The sequence below is a fragment of the Rhincodon typus genome, chromosome 26 (assembly GCF_021869965.1).
Source record: "Rhincodon typus isolate 14 chromosome 26, sRhiTyp1.1, whole genome shotgun sequence".
Classification (NCBI taxonomy): Eukaryota; Metazoa; Chordata; class Chondrichthyes; order Orectolobiformes; family Rhincodontidae; genus Rhincodon; species Rhincodon typus.
Window position 1 is genome coordinate 18,439,499 of NC_063357.1, and position 23,011 is coordinate 18,462,509.

General features: G+C 41.6%; 1 protein-coding gene across 1 annotated transcript in view; it reads left to right on the forward strand.

Annotated features, from left to right (window-relative positions):
- The first annotated feature begins 19,705 nt into the window (after window positions 1-19,705).
- phf12b (PHD finger protein 12b) overlaps window positions 19,706-23,011 on the forward strand; it is a 139,041-nt gene continuing 135,735 nt past the window's right edge. The window contains exons 1-2 of the mRNA XM_020529807.2: window positions 19,706-20,532; window positions 20,849-21,030. Coding sequence (XP_020385396.1) covers window positions 20,467-20,532; window positions 20,849-21,030 — 248 coding nt within the window. The 5' untranslated portion in view covers window positions 19,706-20,466. The remainder of the gene's footprint in view (window positions 20,533-20,848; window positions 21,031-23,011) is intronic.

Here is a 23,011-nt window from a genome sequence, read left to right on the forward strand (position 1 = left end):
ATATTGAAATCAGAATCACTTCTCCTTTTCCAGCTGTCTTATTTGGGTGTTTCTGGTTGACAGCAGCTAATTTTAGATTTGTTGAGGAATTGTATTGAATTAACCTTTACTACTTATGAAAATATTTAATTGTTAATTTTCCAAAATAAAATCTTTGTATATAGTCAAAAAGTAAAATATTGATAATGTTAATTTGCTCCTTATCGTTTATGCCGTAGCAGAATATTGGAAAATGAACGTACAAGACTAGAGATCTGCCTACCTCAGTCAGGCAGCTCTGTAGAGATCAGAGCACTCTGTCAAATTCACCAAAGGAATAGTGTTACAGACAGGATGATATATGGGATAATGTCCCGGATTTTCTCACATCTCAGCTAACCATTTTTTTGATGAGGAAAGTTTTAACCCTATGATTTTATTGCTATATGGTTAGAACCCTATTACTGAGTGCTACACAAGTGTTAGAAGAGACAAAAAATGTTTTTTGTTAACGTAAATCAAGAAAAATTGGTTAAAAATTTAATTCAACAACAGCCAAAATATGAATGCAACAAACCTCAAAGTCATTGACACCACACTCACATGAAATGATTATTTCTAGAGACATAACATTCATTTATATTACTAACGAGTAGCTAGAAACAGGTCACTTGTTCACAGTCGATAGTTGAATACATTACAGGCCTGAAGGATACTCTTCTGATTCCTTGAAAATAAATAGAGATTGGAAATTACTGGCCTTTTCAGATAAAATTGAAGCCATGTTGTTGTAGTGTAGAAATATAATCTTGCAGTTCAAATAAATATGACCCTTTTCATTGCTTGAGATGAACAACTTTTTGAGGAAACGTATTTTCTACTTGCTGGTTAATCTCCCCCTCTGACATGTTTCTCCCAGACTGCCTTATTGGGCTTCATTGTGTTATTGAGGTATTGGCGTCCTCTCCAGCCAGTTTCAGTCATGCGATAGCAGCATTAATGTATTCCACTGCCAACGTAATGCATGGAAACAATATCATTGACAAAGAATGGCAGCACGTTTTGACAGCCCATCAACATTCCAGCTATGCTCATCTCAGCTACATGAAGCCAGAAGGTCTAGCAGCAATTGTCATTTTAAAGCTCTTCTGTTGAAATGGTTAGTGGTAGTCAATTAGAATCTGGGAATTCATTTGCATTTTAAGTAATTCTTAATGCTTAATTAGTAAGTAAATTAAGTAATTAATGCTAAAATTAATTAATTTAGGCTAGATTTTACACCCACCCTGTGAGGCACATGTGACCAAAGCAGGGCTGACGATAAATATGACACGTGGTTAGAACAATGCCTTTAACTGGCTTTCTCAATCTGTTGCCCGATCTGAGGGTTTGTGGGTAGTGGTGCAGTGGAATTGTCACTGATCTAGCAATCCAGAACCCCTGATTAATGTTCTTGGGACATGGCAGATGGTGAAATTTGAGGTCAATTTAAAAAAACTGGAATAAAAAGCCATTCTAAGCGCAACCCCTGTTGATTGTAATTTATGTTAGAAACCCATCTGGTTCACTAATGCACTTTGCGGAGGAAATCTGCTATTCCTACCTGCACTGGCCTACTTGTGACTCCAGACCCATGTGATGTGTTTGACACTTAACTATCCTCTGGGCAATTAAGGACGGGCAATGAAAGCTAGTTGTGTCAGAAATGCCCACATCCCGTGAACAAATTAAAAATATATAGATAAGTGATGTGGCTACAACGCTGCCTGCCCTCAGCTAATTAATGGCCATTAAAGACTTCGTTCCATCTCCATTGCCATAATGCACTGGGTTGGTGGAAATCAGACGAGTCTGACTTTACATCAGCAGAACAGATTCTGATTTCTGAATAACTTTCTCTTTGTACTCCCTTAGTCAAGAATTTCTCTTCTGAGGGTGTTTCTTCAGAGGCTTCTTCCTGAAATTCTGCACAAAGGAAGTTATATAGCTAATTGTTAATATAATTGCAACTTGTAGATGCGTCTGACCCAGTCTGTTCAGTCACCATCCTAACTCTGAGGGATGGTTAGACCAGAGTGTGGAACTAGACACGTTCATTGACTTCCAGTTGAGCCAACAGCTTGAATGACCCCCATTTTTCCTAGGATAAAATTAAAGACTCAGTATGTGAATGCATGTAGCATTTGAAATAAAACAGATGAACTGAGAATACAAATAAAATAAATAAGTACAAGCTGGTAGCCATTACAGAGACAGGGCTACAAGGTAATATGGATTGGTACTTAATTATTGAAGGGTACAAGGACACATAGGAAGGACAGGAAGCTGGAAAATTGTGGAGGGGTAGCTCTCCCCGTTAATGATGGTATTACCACAATGGAGAAGGCTGACCTAAGTTCAGGAAACCAGGATGTAGAAACAGATTGGCCAGTGATGAGAAATTTTAAAACATGGCCATACAAAATAAGAGCAAAAGTAGACAATGCAGAACCTCAAGCCTGCTCTGCTATTTAATAAAATCATGGCTGATCTGAATGTAATCTCAAATCTGTCTTTCCACTTATTCCTGATTACCTTTCATCCCCTTACTTAAAGGGAACCTATCTGAAATCTGCCCTAAAATATTCAAGAACTCTGCTCCACCGCCTTTTCAGGAAAGTCCAAAGACTCACTAATCCTTGAGAGGAATATTTCACCTAATATCTTTCAAATGGACAACCCTTTAACTTTACACAATAACCCCTAGTTCTAGATTCTCCCATAAGAGGAAACTTGGGGCAGAATCTACCCAGCCCCAAACAAAGCAGGCATTGGTGAGTCTGTTGAGAAAATAGGATGACATCAGCAGGAATGAAATTCTTGATGTCAAGACAGAAAAAACAGCCACTTCTTCAACCAAGTTTTGAATGGCAAGATGAGAAACTCATGAGAGAATAGCAAGACAGTTACTTTGCACCCGTTTGCATGCCATTAATACCTAATTTCACCTCATTTATTGGCAGTTTTCTATTCTCCCGCCTGCCACATGGAAATTAGACCATAAAAATTCCCAACCTGAAAGTCAGAGTGAGCACCTGATGTCTGCAGCTCATCACTTGTTCCTCCAAGTCTCCATCTTGGGCAGCAGTCACCAATGATTCAGAGCCTGCACTCCATGGGCAACAAACATGGCAACCCTCTACCTATGGATGTGGGCATCGGACACATAGTAGCCTCAGTGCATCATCATGTCATATCGTAAATCAATTGCAATGCAGTTCTGTGCTTCAACGCTGCACTTTAAAGCACTTTGTCACTTTGCATTAGAATGTTGCTGCCAGGACACTTTGCACATAGGAACAAGATCCCAATTCACGGATTTGACCTGTGTGCACCTCAACGCTTTTTGCTTCTTCTCTTAGTATTGCTCATGCCAAATCACAACACAACTGACTTCATGAAGAGAGGATTCTATTCTATCATTGTATAAGTCATCTGTGGATTATCAGTACCACATTTTGGAAGTTTGCACCATGGACCCTGGAAGCTCCCATAATGCCTATATCTGTGAGAACTCTCATGCCCCTGCTTCATTTCAAGATCTGGGTGACTCGTAAGGCCGGTCACTGGGAGATAAAGTTACTCTCTGCCACGATTGCTGATGGCTCCAATACACAACCCCTAAGGCTAGCCATAGTTATAATCCAGCCCATTCTTTAATTAGGTGAAGCATGTGATAGACCTGCCAAAGATGATGTTTCAATGGTTGAATTGGTCTGGGGAGATCTTGCAATACACTCCAGGCAAAGTGCACCACATAATCCGAGCGTGCTCTGCACACCTGGAGCAGGCAATGAGGGGATATGACAGACTCTGAAGATTAAAGAAAAGCTCAATGAAAATGCAGTGGCGGGCATTTAAGGGTTATCTCAGAATACAAGGAATAGATACAGTTCAAATAATAACAAAAATTCAAAGGCTTGGACCCAATACCTATGGTTAACTAGAAACGTAAAAGATACCAGCAAGTGTAAAGAAAAACAAAGAAAGGGGCAGATCAGAAGATTGAACAAAATATTGGGAAAAAGGCAAAGGGGAATGAAAACAATTAACAAGGAGGGGAAAGGGTATACAAGAGAAAGCCACCCAGAAATAAAACAAACAGATAGAGTTTCCCCAAATATGCAAAAAAAGGACATGGTAACAAAGTGAAATTTGGTCCTATAGAACGTGAATCTGGAGAAGTGTTAATGGAGGATAAAGGAATGGCGGATGAATTTATTGGGTATTTTGCACTAGTCTTAACTATAAAGGATTCAAGTAAAATCTCAGGAGCTGTTATAAATCAGGAAATGGGAGGGAGAAATTCAGAAAAAAGGTAATCACAAGAGAAGTGGAATTGAGTAAATTGTTGGAGCTGTGGGCTGTCTGTGTCCAGAGGGATTTCATCCTAGGATCTTAAAAGAAGAGATAAGCCTGTGCTCAGCAATAATCCCAAATAACCTGCTGAACATTTTATGTTTCGGTTTATTTTTGGTCCTATATCCAGTGGTGAATGGTATAAAAAACTTCAGCAAGGAAGCAATGCCTACAGAACAGAAAGGAAAAAACTGATGAGAAAAAGGATCATGGGAGTCAGAAATTGGTGGAAGGTAGAGACAATTCAGAAATGGACATCAAAATTCAGCATTTTATGTGTGTACTAATGAAGTGCAGCATACATTCTTTTTTTTGCAATAAGTACACGCTATACTTCATTATTTTACATAGCTTGGCATGACCCAGCTATATAATTTCTAACAGTCTTTGGGAGTTACAGAGCATTAGTAGACCCTGACTCTTCAAAATTCAAATATTTAATGATTATAAAATAAACATTTTACATCATTTGCAGTCTCACCATTTATTGTGCAATTTATTCTTGGCTAAATGAATAAAAAATTTTACTCCATCATACTACTGTCAATTATAATGTTAAACAGACTCTGTTATGTTGCTTCCATCATGATTTAAATAAAAACTACACTTAACAATTTCTATTCAGAAGTCATCAGTATCACCACTGAGTAAAATTCTGCATGGTGTGAAATTATTAACCAATTAATCACGAATTTTATGTTATATGTTGTTTCTTTTGTTACACTGTAGTATACATTAATAGTAGATACTAATCTGTGATGAAACAAGCCAAGTGGTAATTTGTTATGGGGAGCTGGTAAATTGCATTATAATTGTCAAGTTTACTCAGTGGTAGTTCTTTTTTTCAGAATCAGATTCTGGGTTCAAGCTCCACTACAGGAGTGGGGGACCATTCAGTAATAATGATGGTATGCCGCATTGTCAATGATGCCTTTTCTCACAGGAGTCAAAACAAAACTGGGGACTGGGAAACATAAAAAATATTACTATTTGAAGTAGAGCAGGGGACTTTCCTGGTGTCCAGACAATATTTATCCCTCAACCAACCTTAATCAACTGAACAGATTGATTGGTCACTTGTCTCATTCCTATATGCAACACTTTGTTGTGTGTAAAATGGTTGTCATGTTGGCCTACATTATGATAGCAGCGATGCTTCAAAATAATCAGTTGGTCATGAAGCACTCTGGAATTTCCTCAGGGCAAAAGATATTCCATACAGGCATTATTTTCCTTTTAATGCTCTCTACAATTCAAGAATATCGGGTGGTGATGGTGTTCAATGTCTTTGTCTCCAGTCTTACTGAAATGCTTGAAATGGATTATGAAGTATGGTTCAGGGGAGGTCAAGGTTGTAATTAAATGGTTACTTCAATGGCTTTTCAATCTCACCCCAATTTATTACTCAGACAAGTCTTACTTGGCTTTCATACTTTTTTCTGCTAAACCATGTTGTATCATTGCATTCTTCATTGTTTAAGCATTTCACCTTTAGCATAGTCCTGATCATTCTAATCATTGTTTGATTGCTGATAGTCGTTTAAATGCTGCACCACTTCCCCTGCAAGCTTTTTTTTTTGTCACAATCGCTAACACTGCATGGACTAGCTACAACTTTCGTAAGTTATTATTATCTATACTTTCTCTATCTCCAATTGGTTCAAGTATATCTTTCTAACTTCTGCCATTAAATGTAATCTTAATTTCTTTATTATTCTTACCACTTTATTAGCAGTTTCTTCTAGGATAAATTGTCTTTTGGTCCATTATCAAATATCAATTTTGGCGTTAAATAGAATGAGTTTTTTTTAATGATTGGAATTCAATACAATATACGTTTATTGAATTCACAGGTTGTCAATGTTACTATAAAACAAGCGCTGTCCATCATGTGAGGCTACTCACTAATAATCAGCTTATTTTTATCCTATAAATTCAAATTTATTCTTTGTTAAAAATTGTATCCTGTGAAATAAATGAATACATTCTATTAAAACAGCGTGCAAGACTTTGTTCACAGCATTTCAACTTGAATTAATAAATAATTTGAAATCAGTAACTTCCAATTAGATTTGCAGGGGTTGACATACATTTTGGATTGTAATGTTTAATGGTCAATATTACTTTTGCTATTTCTTATACAGCTTACTTAATATCTAGTTGAACGCAATGAATGAAGAGCAGATCGGGTGGCTGATAATGATAATACTCAATCAGCATGACTATCCAAGACAAATCTCAAACTCAGAAGCATTGTATTCTTGACGATAGTTTGAAATGACCTGGAGGCTCCATGCATTTCTGATGTAGACTTTTCATACTTACAAATGCATCTGCTCTGCCAGTCTCTCTGAATTTCTTTTTAAAGGGCTGAACATATCTTGAGAGATTCAACTCTGAAGCACAACCATTGCCTTAATGGAGCTCTCAATTACAGAAGGCTGTTGTTTTATTATTGATGACGGGATTCATAATCTTGTAAAGGCCTATTACATTTTTAGCATGATTTTTTATTGAGATGTACTCGACATATGCATGTCACTTGTTCTCTTGGATTTTTTTAAAAGGTCATACAAGTGATGTATTTACTGTCCATCCCTAATTGCCTTTGTTTTCAGAATAGTCTCCTGTATCAGAAGTTTCAAGGATCAGTGCAACCTAAATTCAAAGGGCACTGCACCTGATTTTCAAATTAAATGGTCACAGGTTCAAGGGCCAGCAATGCCAAGCGGTCCTGATCATCTATCACTTATTTGGTCTGCCTCCTTTTGACAGGCATTTAGATGCAAGCAGTTTGCTTTGACAAGTGGTGTCAGGAAGGATTTGAAAATTTAAAAGATCTTGAACTCAAAATGATTTCAGAACATATTGTTGCATTCACAAATGCTTTTGAAGTGCTAATGGTATGCTGCCTTCTTAGACTGCTACAGTCCATATGGCGAAGCTATCCAAATCAAGAAAATTGTCCAAATTGCCAATCCAATACAACATTGTGTATAAATAACCTCAGACCAGCTGCTGTTCATTCCCAGCAGTAATTTCAGGCTGTGGGTGATACTACTTGGTTGCTACAAATATTGGAAGTGTCAGGGACATTTGGCACAACATAAGTGTAACTAAGAAAACTGCCTGCAAAAAGAACAAGTACAATGAGGAACAACTTTCTGCTAAGACAGTGTGCTTCAATTTCTCTTTATAGTTATCTGAAGTGTGAATATTCTGTTGCTAATAACCCAATAAAACCGTTCTTTTTATTTTTGTTATTTTAACCACAGTGGTCCTATTTTTACTGCAAGCAAGCTATCATTTCAACTGTGACTGAGTTAAGCTGGCCTGATAATTAGGTTATTAACACTGGCGTTAGCACAATGGGAGCCTAAATGCTGAAAATGGGAGCTGTTTCACTCCCACCTACTTCTGGCATGGACTGCAGAGTGAGCCATGCTGGAATGGTGTGAATGTAGTAAACCATGTGTGTACCGGAAGCACGTACATCGGGAAAATCATGACATTCATCAACATCAAGATGTCCCAACGTCCCTTTCCTGCTATTTTGGACTTCACAGGATTAATATCTTTACTTAAATGTATTCAGCTGAAAGAGCCCCTCACTAGCCTTATTTAAAAGCATCAGCAATGGACTTCCAGGTGAGGTATTTTTGAACTTTCTTTGCACTGCAGAGCTCATGGAAATAGATGCATTGTGTTATTGAAGGATCGCTCAAAGATTGGTTGCAATGAAATATGAGCATTACTTTTCCGATCAGCTTTGAGCAGAAAGCCTACCATAATTCTAAGAGCTACAAGCAATTCAGGAAAATGTGATAAAAACAGCAAAGGCAGAAGCTCCACATGGAAGAAAGAGGAGAGCTTTTAATAGATGGCTTTACTCCCACTTAGAGATTTCAGTGAGCACTTTTCCCACTTCCACCTCAGCCAGGAACAGTGTCTGAGGTGACTGTCATTTGCTAAATAGATTGTCACCTCTAACTGTACCTACAGTCTCAGAGCAAGATAAAGATGCACTCAAAGCAGGGCAAGAAAGGCATTCCCAGTAGTTTAGTGCTGGGCTACATATCACAATCGTAGTGATGGACAGGCAACACAAAGCTTGAGCACTGTCCCCATAACTTTGAGCAGGTATGGAATAATCATGCATTGCTATCCCAGGATGAAATCTTCACGATCCAATTATTGGTTCTCTATCTGCGTGTTCTCACTCATGCAACACAAGACCTAGGGGCCAAGGGTATTTTGACCAATTGTTGCTGAAAGCATACATAAAATTTAGTTCATCTCCCAGCCACTGTATACAAGTAATTATGGGTTTGTAATTAATCCTTATACATTTTCAACATTTTTAAAACCACCTGCAGCATATCTTTAAGTTATAATGTTCTGGTTTTGCTTTTAAAAATGCTTGTGAAATTTTGGAATGAGGTGATCTTGCAGGAGTGATGTCAGACTGAAAGTTTTAACCATATACTTGAAAGTGACATTGTTTTAACTTGCCACTTGAGTGCAGGATTGTACAGGCTGTTGACCTTTGTCAGAACAGTCAGATTAATTATTCACCGACCAATTCAATTTAACTTCCTTTCTGCTAGAGAGTGTTTAGCATTCATTTAATACCTGAACCTCATGACATTAACAAGAGTAGTTTGTGTGTGGAATGAACTGCCAGAGAAAGTGGTGGATGCAGGTACAGTTACAATGTTTAAAAGCTATTTGGACAAGTTCATGAATAGGAAATTTCGAGAATTATGGGCCAGGCATGGGCAGGTTCGACTCATTTAGTTTGGGAAAATGGTCAACATGGACTGGTTGAACCAAAGGGTCTGTTTCCTTGCTGTATGACTGTATGACTGGAAATAAGACGCTTGCACTTGTGCCCAACTGCTCTCTGACTTAACAGTTTGATGCACCAAAGTTGCAAGTTCTTTTTTCTTAAATAAGAAATGTTTTTACAGAAGTAAAAAATTAACTAGCAGCTTTCTTTGTCTTTCAAACATAAAGATCAAGACAAAACACTGTGGCTTGGGTGCTTTGGATGCTGCTAAGGGATAAAAATGGCTTTTGCTGTGCTTCTGTTACGAAAGATACTTAACGCCACTGTAAGGTAAAGATATTAGTGCACTAACAGCTAATACTTGCCAAAAGTATTTGGAGCAGTCAGATCATGATGTTAATCAGAGGGCAATACTAATTTGAAACCAGTGCTGCCATTTGGAAGCCCAAAGCTCCAGCCCATGCCTTGCCATAAATTTGCACAGTTGAACACTTGTGAAGGAATTGCCTTCCTACCCACCAGCAGCATGCTGTACACCAATCATCAACCACTAAGAGGGCTGTCATGATTGAATTTTTCTGGCTACTTTCCGGTGAAAGTGTTTGGTGTTTCCCAAAGATGTTTCAAGTTGGAGACATCTACAAGCGTGTGGTATGGCAAATCCTGAATGACCTTTTTCACTAATTTCAAGGCTTCTGCACAAGTAAGTTACTACCAGATTTGAATGCACAATTAGATTCCTGCCTTGAAATAAATAATGTTCAGGAGAATGAATAGATGTGATGCAGAGCAGGATAGGTTCCTGGAAAATGGAAGAAGTGAAATAGGAGAAGCACCCTCAGGAAGAGGCCATTTCCTTCCAGAATATTCAGGAACACATATCTTCTACCTGAGCTTTAGCAAAAAATAACATGCAAGATTCACTAAGGATGTCTTCAATGAAATCTCCCAACTATGGCAAACACAACTGTGACTTTAGAGGGCTTGAGTTATAGGGAGAAGCTGAATCGACCAGGGCTTTTTTTTCCCTGAGGTGTCAGAGGCTGAGGGGTGACCTTATGGAGGTTTATAATATCATGAGGGGTATAGGTTGGGTGGCTAGCCAAGGTCTTTTTCTAGGTGGGGAGAGACAAAACCCAGAGGATATAGGTTTAAGAAACAAAAGCAGAAATTGCTGGAAAAGCTCAGCAGGTCTGGCACAATGTGTGGAGAGAAATTAGAGTTAACATTTTGGATCGATTGACCCTTCTTCCGAACTGATGGTAGCTAGGAAACTGCCAGTTTATATGCAGAAGATAGGAGGTAAGGTGTAAACGATAGGTGGATATAGACCCCAAAGAGAGACGAAAACAGATGGATAGACAAAGGAGTGGATAACGATCCAGCTAGGAAGGTGAATAGCTATTAATGGAGACTGTTAGTGGCTAGTAATGTGTTGTGTGTAATAGCAGACATTGTGATAACAAGGCCTGGCGTGTGGGGCCTGGGGTAAGGACATGGGAGAGCTCAAGTCCTAAAGTAGTTGAACTCAATATTGAGTCTAGAAGGCTGTCAAGTTCCCAAGTGGAAAATGAGGTGCTGTTTTTCTAGCTTGCGCTGAGCTTCGCTGGAACACTGTAGAAAGCCTGAGATAGAAGTGTTGGCCAGGGAGCAGGGTGATGTGTTGAAGTGGCAGGCAACTGGAAGCTCAGGGTCCTTTTTGTGGAAAAAACATAGATGTTCTACGAAGTGGCATAGGTCTAAGGTGAGAGGGGAAAAAATTAAAAAGGACCCAAGGGGTAACATTTTCTCACAGTTCATGGTGAGTGTATGGAACAAGCTGCCAGAGGAAGTAGTAGAGGTGAGTACAATTAGAATATTTTAAAGGCATCTGGATGGGTATATGAATTGGAAGGATTTAGACAGACATGGGCCAAATGCTGGCAAATGGGACTAGGTCAGACTGGGATGTCTGAACAGTATGAACGAGTTGGACCAAAGTGTCTGTTTCCAAGCTGTATGACTCTGAATCTATGTCACCAGTAGATATGAAACCGAACATGACGATTAAATTTTATGCACTCCCTACTGGTTGGAGCTATTTGTAAAATTTCAGTTTTCTACCCACTATTGCAGAAAGAAGGTCTCTATTCAATGAGAGATAACTACATTTCAGTCTCTCTTGCTAGATACATGCAGGCAAAAGAAGCACAAATGTTTGCTTGATTTGCAGACTTCTCCATGATTCAGGGATCTGTTGACTGCATGCACATCACTTTACGGAAACTGCTGTCAACTTTTCCAAATGAAAAGGATTCTATTCCCTCAACGTTCAGCTGATGTGTGATTGCAGTCAACTGTATATGATCGACTGAGGAGGGTGAATTGATTCCTCTCTTTTTAACAACCTCAGTTGGTTAAACAGATTTTGAAATTCTTCTTCTTCTTTATTTCACTTCAACTAAAGCACTGCTAGCCCAAATAAAGGAATAAATTACAAGATTTTCTGGGGTGAAGGACAGAGAAATGTTATTACTAAATAATAAAATGATTTTTAAAATGACCTCAAACACATACAACACTGGTACCAAGTTTAAAAAGGAGAGAATGTCTGGTATGTTAGGAAGAAAATGCAGTTTGATAAGTTCTTCCAATCCTTAGGTTGCTATAGTTGAACCTGATCCCATGGCGGTTTAACTTATGTCTTCTATCATCAGCAGTGGTATTTGTAGAATATTTAAGTTCTTGGTCAATGGATACTTCTCTTTCCCTTATAAGCACTGCTGGTTTTCAAAATTATAAAAAGGAAATGGGGAAGGGAGAGACCCTCCCAGGTGTCATTGCTACCCGTCCATTTTCTTGCTCTCTGTCTATTGCTCTGCCAATCAATGACTGAAGTCTAGTCCATTTGTGTTTCCCTGAGTCTGGCTCTATTGTCTTTCCAAAATGGATAGTTGCTGGCAACCCTTTCATATCCAACATGTGCAACTTCTCATAAATGTGTAAATTAAAAAGGAGATGCTAGTTTCTTGACACCTGGCTTAGTTGACTGATTTCAATGTCTTCAGATAAAATTTCAGCTTAAATGATTTTGTTTATTCCTCATTGGTTTCCTAACTTGTCTCAATCTATAATCAAATTATTGTTACAGCCATTTTAGATCCATGTTCCTTTCTTTCTAAAACTATTTTACTTCACAAGAGTCTCAAGTAATAAAATCAGATGATGGAAGATGTAAATTGATGCTTCATATTTTGTCACAACAGCTCAATGCCCAGAGTTCTGGCATCAGTCATAATACCTGCATTCAATGATGATTAGCTTTACACACTGAACTTTGGCCACCATGGCAAGCTAGAGTTGAGCGAATGAATGACAGGGGGTATTCACTGACAACGTAGCAGATGTTTTGATTAGTTATGGAGTTAGAACTGAAATGGGCGGTCTGGCAATTTCCTGTTACCAGCTGATGTGCTGGTTTGTCAACATGAGCTTACCCTGGCACCATTTTTAAGAATGGAGGGATGAGGTTTTGGCTGCCTACCAGCAGATGCTCCAGAGCCAATTTAACCTTTTAAAAGTGCCTATTAAGGCAACATTTTCATACTGAATTTCCATGTTTGTCAGGTGAACCCTGGAGTGATGCCAGACAATATTTGACATTTTTAACTTTCCCCCAGCCCTGGCCGTGATTGCAAGATGGTCACTGCTGTTGCCAGAGGGTGCCCTTTAGGGGGGTTAACTCTCCATGATGATGATCTGGCAATTGTGGACTCTTCTTATTTTTAAATTTTAAAAAAATCTTCAGAGGGCACCCACATCTTGAAGTGTTCTTTCTCTCACATATTGACATAGGCGGCTCCCACCTCTGATAGTAAGGCCACTGATGTGTCAGTGCAAGAAACCCTTCTATTATTCCTCATCCTCAGGAGCCGATCCTCTGACATAAATTGGATAGGGTGACTAGAGATGGTCAATTACTTTGCTCTTTCTTCAAAAATTGTTTTTTTGATCTTCATGCTGACACATATGGGTTCCTGAAGTAGATCTCTTCCTTAGATTGGGATTGGGACCCATAAATGAAAATTCAACCTCATGTGTTATAATTGTAGAATGTGACCCATGTATATAATGAGAGCCATGCCATCACAAGGAACCTGATTGAACATTGGCAAGCTGAAATAATGATTCCACTTCCTAGAACACAGGTTAGACTAGGACTTTCTCCCTACAGTGTCCATGAAGAACTTTATTGGAGTGCAATACAAAAAAAAAACATGACATAGGGTGTGGAGCTGGAGGAACACAGCAGGCCAGGCAGCATCAGAGGAGCAGGAAAGCTGATGTTTTGGATCAGGACCCTTCTTCAGAAATGGGGGAGGGGAATGGGGCTCTGAAATAAAGAGTGGGGGGTTTGGCTGGGGAAGGTAGGTGGGATGGCGATAGGTGAGTGTAGGTAGGTAGTGGTAGGGATTGGTCAGTGAGGTGGGAGGAGTGGATAGGTGGAAGAGAAGACAGACAGGTCAACGAGGCGGGGATGAGAGGGAGGGTTGGTCTTGGGATGAGGCTGGGAGTGGGGAGATTTTGAAACTAGTAAAGTCCACATTGAGACCATTGGGTTGTAGGCTCCCAAGGCGGAAAATGAGGTGCTGCTCCTCCAGTTTCTGGGTAGTGTCATTGTGACACTGGAGGAGGCCCAGGATGGACATGTCGTCCAGGAAGTTGGGGGGGGGGGGGGGGGTTGAAGTGGTTCGCGACTGGAAGGTGTTGTCGTTTGTCATGAACCGAGCATAGGTGCTCTACAAAGCAGTCTCTGAGCCTCTGCTTAGTCTCACCGACGTCGAGGAGGCCACATTGGGAACAGCGGACACAATAGACCACATTAGTGGATGGGCAGGTGAACATCTGTCTGATTTGGAAGGGTTTTTTGGGGCCTGGGATGGAAGTGAGGGGGAGGTTTAGGGGCATATAGGGTCTCCTCACTTAAAGTCAGAGTTGCATTCCTGAACATCATGACTTTAAGTGAAATAAAGAAACATAGAAACATTGAAGATAGGGCTGAATCCCCTGCTCCTTCGAGCCTGCTCCGCCATTCATCACAACCATGGCTGATCGCCCAACACGATAGCCTGATCCTGCTTTCTCCCTATAACCTTTGATCCCATACGCCCCAAGTGCTATATCTAGTCGCCTCTAGAATACATTCAACATTGTGGCATCAACTACTTCATGTGGTAATGAATTCCACAGGCTCACCACTCTTTGGATGAAGAAATGTCTCCTCATCTCCGTCTTAAATCGCCTACCCCAAAACCAGCTTTAAGTGGTGTGGATTCCCATAGGAATCAACACTGAAGCCAAAGTTATGTTTCTGAGGACAATTCTTGCCCAGAAAAGCCAATGTAAAAGTTGAAATACTGTAGCATAACATGTGCAGCACAGTGTATTCCTGGCTGAAATATCTTGCAAAGCAAAACAAGGAAAGCTTCAGTGAAGAAAACAGCATTCATGCTTGCGCAGAAGCATTTATAGAAATTTACAGTATATTACAGGTACAGGTCAAGTTTCTCAACTATAGAAATAAAACCTGGAAACCTGAAATAGAAACAGAAGGTGCTGTGGAAACTCAGCAGGTCTGGCAATACCTATGGAGAGAGAAACAGAGGGCTGAAATTTTACCAGAAATTGGCTAGGTGTCAATGTTATTTAGTTCCATGGAGTATGTCACTATGAATCCTATTGAGATTTCACAGATTATTTTCCAAAACTTACTTTACTACATATGCATCATGCCTCAATGGCATCTCAGTTGTCGTGTCTTGTCATTTATTACACGTGGAAATACTCACCATTGCCTGGACCTCCTGGGAGTGGCTTCACCAGCACCATATTTCAACTGTAGCTGTGCACCAGGTCAAGCAATATCAGTCTGGAGCTGTCCTGGACAGTCATTTTATCTCAAGCATCGCCCCAGACATGGTGAACAGAGAAATATTGGCTCACTGTTTTGCCGACAGGTACCTGGAAGTCCTGGTAGGTAGTGTGGTGCAGAAGAGGGTTGTCTTCTTCCTTCAGCACTGGCAGAGGAGACTACAGCATGGTCCTCAGGTTGCCACTCAGGTCAGTGCTGTTTTGAGGATCTGGATGACACACAGCAGTGCCTCAAGGAGATCTCAATCATGAGCAAAGAGCCAAGAGGGTTGGTGAGGAGACTGACATTTGACTCCTAACCCCATACCAAAAGAGAATCCTTGCCCTAGCCAGTGAGGAACTGAGACCATTCCTGTAGTGATGCCAAAACTCCACTGCTGTGCCGCTCTGCTGTCATAGTCTTTGTGAAAGCACTTTTATTGCGTGAGAACATCAACTAATTTCTTGCGATGCAATTTGTCCTTTGTCTCCTGTCAGCACCATTGAAACATGCACAGTTTCCACTGTCAAGAGGGTGGCCCCACAAGACGTCTACTCGACCTTCGAGAAAGAAGTCATGGATTCCCTCAGAGGATGCAGTAGCAAGGCTGCCTACTGCATCCTCTCCCAACCCAGATTCTAACACATCAGCGCGTATTTTAGCTGAATTAGAGTCAGGAGGACATGTTGGTAAGCACAGTACTACCACATCTCCACAGTTGACTAAGGAAGAACTGCTCCAAAGTCGCTGGTACTTTGATGACTACCAGAGAACAGGCACCTGCTCAGGTCCTGGTAGGAGAGGACCCGACGGGGTCAACAAATCACAACTTCACAGAAATGCACAGACAGACACAGAAGCAGCCAGCAGGTTTGTTGGAGGCACAGGACAAACTGACTCAAAGGTTGGAGGATTCCACCAAAGCTGTTTGTACTGTGCTTTCTTTGGCACGCAAATGTCTGCCTGCCGCTATGGACAGCTGTCATGGAGACCCAAGTCTAGCATACACAGCACCTGCTAGATTTATACACAGACCTATACTCCATCAATCTAACCAGTACCAACAGCAAGGCAACAGGGGAACAAGGGACCTTGAGGTAAGTCCAAGTGCCCCTTCCTAACAAATGAGAGGCCCCAACTAGTACACATCCAGCCAGAGGAGGAACCACATATAGGCTCCCCAGAAGTCTACTCGAAAATGACCCTAGAGCTGGCTGGGCCTTCTACATCAACACTGACTACCATCATCACCCCTATGGGAGTTCAAACCGAGGAAGGTGCACCAACCTCTGTGCTGAACACATCTAGCATGTCTGTACCCTCTAGCCACAAATGTCACCAGGCTTGTCTAACCAGGAGACCCCTATGTTTGCTGCCATAAAATGTTCCCTAGGATGTTATCCAAGATAGAGGACCAGAAGAATATGTGGCGATCTAGAGTTGCCAGGCGACTGCTCTGAATTTCATGTCAAGAAAACTCACCATCTAGTTTCTATCTGGTCAGTGGGAAACTGCACATCACTGACATGCGATTAGGAAAGAACGAAATGTTAATACACACAAACGGACCCTCAGGTTAAAAGTCTGATATGGTACCAAATGCTATCAATACTTATATTGCATATACAATTGAACTAATCACCCTGCGTATTCCCAAAGTTCCTGAAATCCATATCTTCTTTCCTGTCCTGATGCTCCTCTGAAGTGATACTCCACTGGCTACAGCATGGCTGGTGCAAGATGCTGAGTTTCAGTGCAGGAGGCTGCAGATGGCCTTGGAGGAAAACCTTGAGCAGCCAAGGGCCTAGGAAGATTCAATTTCAGAATTCACAACTCCATATTTGTTCCCAAATTAAAGGCCACCAATCTCAGTGCAAAACCAGAAATAATTGAGCTGTTGCTGAAAATTTATCCCTGCTTTTGTCACCTCTAGAGTCACCCATTCCAATGCTGTCTGGTAACCTTCTCATTTTCCACGCTTCAAAAGCTTGAGCTTGTTTAGAACTCTGCTGCTTCAGAAGAGGCCTTATTTCCAATGCACTTACTACCCTTCTACTCTCTATTCTATATTGATGATCAACACTTCAAATTAAAAATTTCTCATCCCCATATTCAAATCCCTTCATGGTCACACTGTTTCTGAATTATGTGCTGCGATGCCAACCATTACCAGCTTATGCTACGGCTAGATTTCTGCCACTATTCTCTTTCCTTGACCAGGTTACCATAGTTTAGTTTACGGTGGTAAAGGTAAACCACTGATGAGACTTAATGAGGTGAGATTCTTGCATTGAACAATACATTGTTTTTCGCATGAGTGTTATGATTGCAGTGGATAGTACTGTTCAACAAGTCAGATCATAGAATGAAACCTGGCTTAATAGACTTTTTAACATTTTAATTAATTTGCCGGTCATTCACTGACACACAAGTGTGCAGGGTTTAATAGCAGAAGTTCATTGCACAAAAGCCAAAGTCAAAAGAAAACAAACCAAGCTATCTTGATACAGGACACAGTTTTAAAAATTCTTAAAACTTCCATCAAGATTCAGTCTACTGCCCATTCATATCTGCCTCCAAATTAGCATTTCTCCAATTCTGGCCTCTTACATATACACAAATCTTCACAACCAGGCATCTAGACCCAAAGCTATGAAATACCTTCTCTAACCTCACCAATTTTTTTTCATCCAGATTCTCCATAATATATACAGCTGAAGATAGGTAACTGCACATTCTTCACAATAACAGTCAACACTGGAGCCCCCCAAGGGTCCGTCCTCAGCCCCCTACTGTACTCCATATACACCGATGACTATGATGCCAGATTCCAAACAAATGCCATCTGCAAATTCACTGACAACACCACTGTAGCAGGACGCATATCTAACAACGATGAGTCAAAGTACAGAAGGGAGATAGAGGCTTGGCGACATGGTGCAATGAGACCAACCTATCTTTCAGTGTTGGCAAAACTAAAGAACTGAATATTGACTTCAGAAAGAAAGGAGGAGAACATACCCCCATCTACAACAACAGAACTGAAGTTGAGAGAGTGGTGAGCATCAAGTTCCTCAAAGTAACGATAACTGACGAACTGTCCTGGACTTCCCACGTAGATGACTCTTCTTCCTCGGGCATCTCAGGAAATTTGATATGTCCATAAGGACCCTCACCAACTTCTGCAGATGAAAAATTGAAAGCATACTGTCCGGGTGCATAACGGCCTGGTACGGCAACAGCTCTGCCTCGGACTACAAGAAACTACAGAAGGTTGTGTGCGCAGTCCAAAACATCACAGAAGCCAACCTTCCATCCATCAACTCCATGGCTGCCACGGAAAGGCAGCCAACATCATCAAAGACCTATTGCACTTCTGTACTGATCTCCTACAACCTCTTCTGTCAGGCAGAAGATACAGAAACCTGAACACACGCACCATCAGGTTCAGGAACAGCTTTTTCCTGGCCGTTATTAGACTGATGAATGGACTCTCTAGTCTCAAATAAGGTTGATCTTGCTAAACGTCGATCTCGCCTAGCACACAACCTGTGCAATGTAACCCATATGGATCTTAGTATTTTTGATCCAAACGTCCTTGCTTACTATGATCTGCCTGTGCTGCTTGTAAACAAAACTTTTCACTGTACTTCAGTACACTTGACAATCAATCAATCAATCAATCAGTCAGCTCTTTGACCAAGTTTTTGTCTTGGTTCCTGATATTTCTGATTTTTTTTTATTCTTGTGCAATATAACACTTCAGGACATTTTCCTATCCCACAGTCTGTATTAACAAATACATGTTGTCATGGTGAATGTAGTTACTTTTTACTCAGAATTGGCTGCAAAATGCAGGGCTCATAATCTTGTCTAATTTCAAATTACTGCTCTCTTCTTTGATTAATTTAGCGAAAGCTCACATGAAACTGAAATCAAAACTACTGACACTTTTCATCACAGGTCACAGCATATGTTGACATGATAAAATATGAAATGATTGTACACATGAACTTTCTTTGTCCATGTCTACAAAATCAAATAACTTGAGGGCAAAGCTCCAAGTTAAGGTCAAGGACTGACAGGACAAATAAGTGCAAATAGCAATTCGCAAGTTTGTCGGATTTGGAAGCTGCTAGAGATTCAAGGTACCCTTGTAACTTACACTACAACTCCCAAGAAGCCGCGTCCTCACGTTACTACCTACTGCGCTCTTGACATAAGACATGCGCAGTAATTGGGGGTCGTTGTGCGGGAGGCAGGCTGCGCATGCGGAGTTGTCCTGCCGTCTCTGGCCAGAGGCGGCAGCCAAAGAGATGCCGAAGTGAATGGATGGTGGGGGAGGGGAAGGGCTTGTAAGGTTAGGGTGGTGGGAAGTAGGGCGGGAGGGGGGAAGCGAGTGGAAGTGGATTGGCCGAGCGCTGCCCGGCTCGCGATCACGCGACGGGGAGTCGGGGGCTGACGTCAAGGGATGATCGCGCAGCCTCAGCCCCTCACCCTTCCGACGGGCACGCGTGCGCAATTGGCGCCGGTGGCTGTGTGTCGGGAGCGCAGGCGCAGCGAGAGAGTAACAAAAAAAACCAACGGCCGGTCGCGCAGGCGCGTTGGCTACATTCTCGGAAAGGCCCGGCGCGTGCGCAATCGTTCCTCCCTTTCTTCTCTTTTCCTCCCCTTCCTCTCCCCTCCCCCCATCAACCTGGAGGCGCTTGCGCAGTACGTGTGGTGTGTGTGTGTGTGGAAAGTTTGCGCCAACTTGGAGGCAGAGAGAGAGAGAAAAAAATGTAAAGCGAGCAGCCTGGCCTCCGAGTGTTTGTGTATGTGCTGGCGGCCTCCAGACAGCACCGAGAACCGGGTGACAGAGCGCCTCTGGCAGCCGCGGCCTTCTCCTCCTTCCCGACAGTCCGTCCGGCTTCAGGATTTATCCGCTTCATGGTGGTGCCTCTGGGGGGGTCTTTTCGCACGGATGGAAAGCAAGTGGTTCGACACGAATATTATTGTCGCCCAGGGAAGGCTTCGTGTCGGTTAGGCCCCGGCCGAGGCCTGGCTGCGTTGTTGCTGCTGCTGTCGCCGGAGCCCGTTGAATCGCGAGCCGGGATTTCTTGTGGATTTATAAATATTATTATTATTACTATTATTATTATTATTCTGATTGTTTTTCCTCGGACATTGATCCCGACCTGTGCCTTCGCTTTGGCCGAGAAAGTGGGAAGCTAAGCCAGGGTTCGAGGGGGGTGAACAGCCCCCCCCCCCCCGCCCCTTTTCCACCCCCAAACCCCCATTTTTGTCTCTTTTTTCCCCCCCCCTTACGGATTTTTTGTGGGTGTTGGTGACGGCTCAAGGGGGGGGAACTTGGCTGTTGCTGCCTCTCCACCTTTTTTTTAAAAAAGGAAAAGAAAAGCGGCCGTGTTGAATGTGGGATAAAATGGAGACCAAGACGATTGTCTACGACTTGGATACCTCCGGAGGGCTGATGGAGGTGAGGCTTTTTCTTTGCTCCTCTCAGCTGCTGATCGCGCCCAAACAAATCCGCAACCATGATTAGGATTAAAAACAGCAAAATTCATTTCTTTTTGCCTCTTATTTTAAAAAAAACTCAGTACAAATGGCATCTATCTTTCTCTCTCGACCGTCTTCTTTTTGTTAAATAAACAAACGTTTTGGGTCTAGTCTTAGAGCCGCTTTCTTACTGATTCCCTTCTCTCTCAGCCTGCACGTTGAAAATGGTTTAATCTTACGCCCCCCCCCCCCAACCCTTCTCCCTTCTCTTCCTGTTTTTATTCTCTTCGCTGCAGAAAATCCAAGCGTTGCTGGCCCCTCCGAAGAGCGAGGAGAGCGACAAGAAGGCCAAGAAGCTGGAGAAGGAGCCGAGGCGGAGCGGCCGGGCCACCAACCACGACACTTGCGATAGTTGCAAGGAGGGGGGAGACCTGCTCTGCTGCGACCATTGCCCGGCCGCCTTCCACCTCCAGTGCTGGTCAGTGCTTGGTGCAAGCGTCGGTCTTTCCTCCAGCCCCTCTTCCGGAGAGGGGACACCTAACTCGGGGATCTGTTACACTGGGGATGGGGATTTCTTGATCCAGAGCGGCCTGGTTCATCCAGCTCTACACCTTGTTATCTCTGGTTTAAACCTTCTTGGGTTTTTGTGTGTTTCTTTTTGTCTTCTTTGCTTTCTTTCCCAGGCTGGTGTGTGGTTTTAGGTGTAATTTCCTAGGTTTGGCCTCAGTGTGTGGACCTCGGTTGTGTTTTAGTGGCTAATTTCTGTACTGCAGTTGCTGCGGCTAAACGATTTCCTTGTCCTGCTCTCTTCTCTCCCCCTGCCCCTCCTCCACGTTTGAGGGGTCTGAGCGAAGCCTGAAGCTGGACCTGAACTTTAGAAAGGTGAAGGAAGCTATATACGCATAAACAAGTGGTGGCCCCGTTAACTGGGGGAGGTTCTGCTGTCACCAGATTCGGATCTTCATTGCCACTGCAACCCTCTTCTCCTGACTTTGCAATTAGGGTCTCATTAGAGTATGTGGTGGTAAGATGGGTAGGGTAGGGGCACAGTGACTAAAACACACCTATCTGCTTCTCATCATCATGGCCTTGTTTGTCCTCGGAGATAGTTTCGTACACATAGGCCTGGTCCCTGAGCACCCATCTAGGCACCGAGCCGGATGCCTTCCTTTCCTTCACTTTGTGTGTTTGCAAATACGCAACATGGCGACCTCCGTTTAAATTATATTTTCTACTCGGAGCGCCATTTTAGTTGACTTCTCGGTTCTGGAGGTTAGTGTCCGATTTAAACTGAGTTCGCAAGGCTGGTAGAGATTTTGGAAAGAAGTGGAGGAGTTCTGATGAAGCTCCGGTACACTTTTTCGCTTATTGTTTTATCATTTTCAAGATTCTGTTTTTAAAAAAAAAACTCACGAAAGTCATGTTATCCTTGTGATTTAAAATTATACATAGGCATTACATGAAAGTTATTCCATTCTGTCTTGTAATGTCAGTCTATCTTTAATTTTTCTGGCGCGAATCGAGGTTTTAAAACTTTTGTCTTTAAATGTGAGAATGCTTGGATGGTCAGTGTAGATATCTCTCTGACTTAAATAAAACGCACTAGATTTTAATATTTATCTACATCAAGCAGGACAAAGTACTACTTTACAAGACGTTGGCACCTGACAACTTAAAGTTAGGTCAGAGAATATCTTTTTGCAAGTTAGATCACTTTTTGATATCTGAATAATCTATTAAATTTCCACTGATGTCTTGCTTTTATAAACTGGTTTGTTAGATTTCTAGAGTTCCTCCAGGAGAAAAATGTATTAGTTAATGGTTTTATGTCTGCTTGTACTTGAACTCCATCCTTGTCATCAGTATTGTGGTTGTATGATTGTCCAGTTTTGTTATTCGTCATAGTCTTTGGAGCACTTGGCTGTGTTGAGTTTTGGAATTCTTGTGTTGCATTATTACACAGTTGAGGACGTTGAGAATGATTCTGTGTCTAAATGTCTAGCCTATTCAGATTCCAAAGTGTTGGAACTTTAACACTTATTTTGATGTTTTAAGCATTTAATTAACCTAAGTAAATGTTTTGAATTATTTCTTGGGGCAATTTTAATTGAACGTCAAACTTTATTGTAAATGAACAGGACTTGCATTAATTTAATGCCTTTCATAACAATTTAGCTTTGTAGCCAATAGAGCAGTGGTAGAGTAAGAAATGCAGTAGTAATTGTAACAAATCAAGCTTTACAAACAAATGTGAGAATAACCAGGAAATGTTTCAGGTGTCAGTTGAAGGCTAAATACTGCCAAGACACTGGGGTAATTTCCCTGCTCTTCAAAATGCCATGAGATCGTTTACGTCCAGCCAAGAATGCAACTTTAATGTTGTACCTGGAAAAGTAACATCTCAACAATTCAGAACTCCTTCAGTATTGCACAGCAGCATAAACCTTAATTTTGTGCTC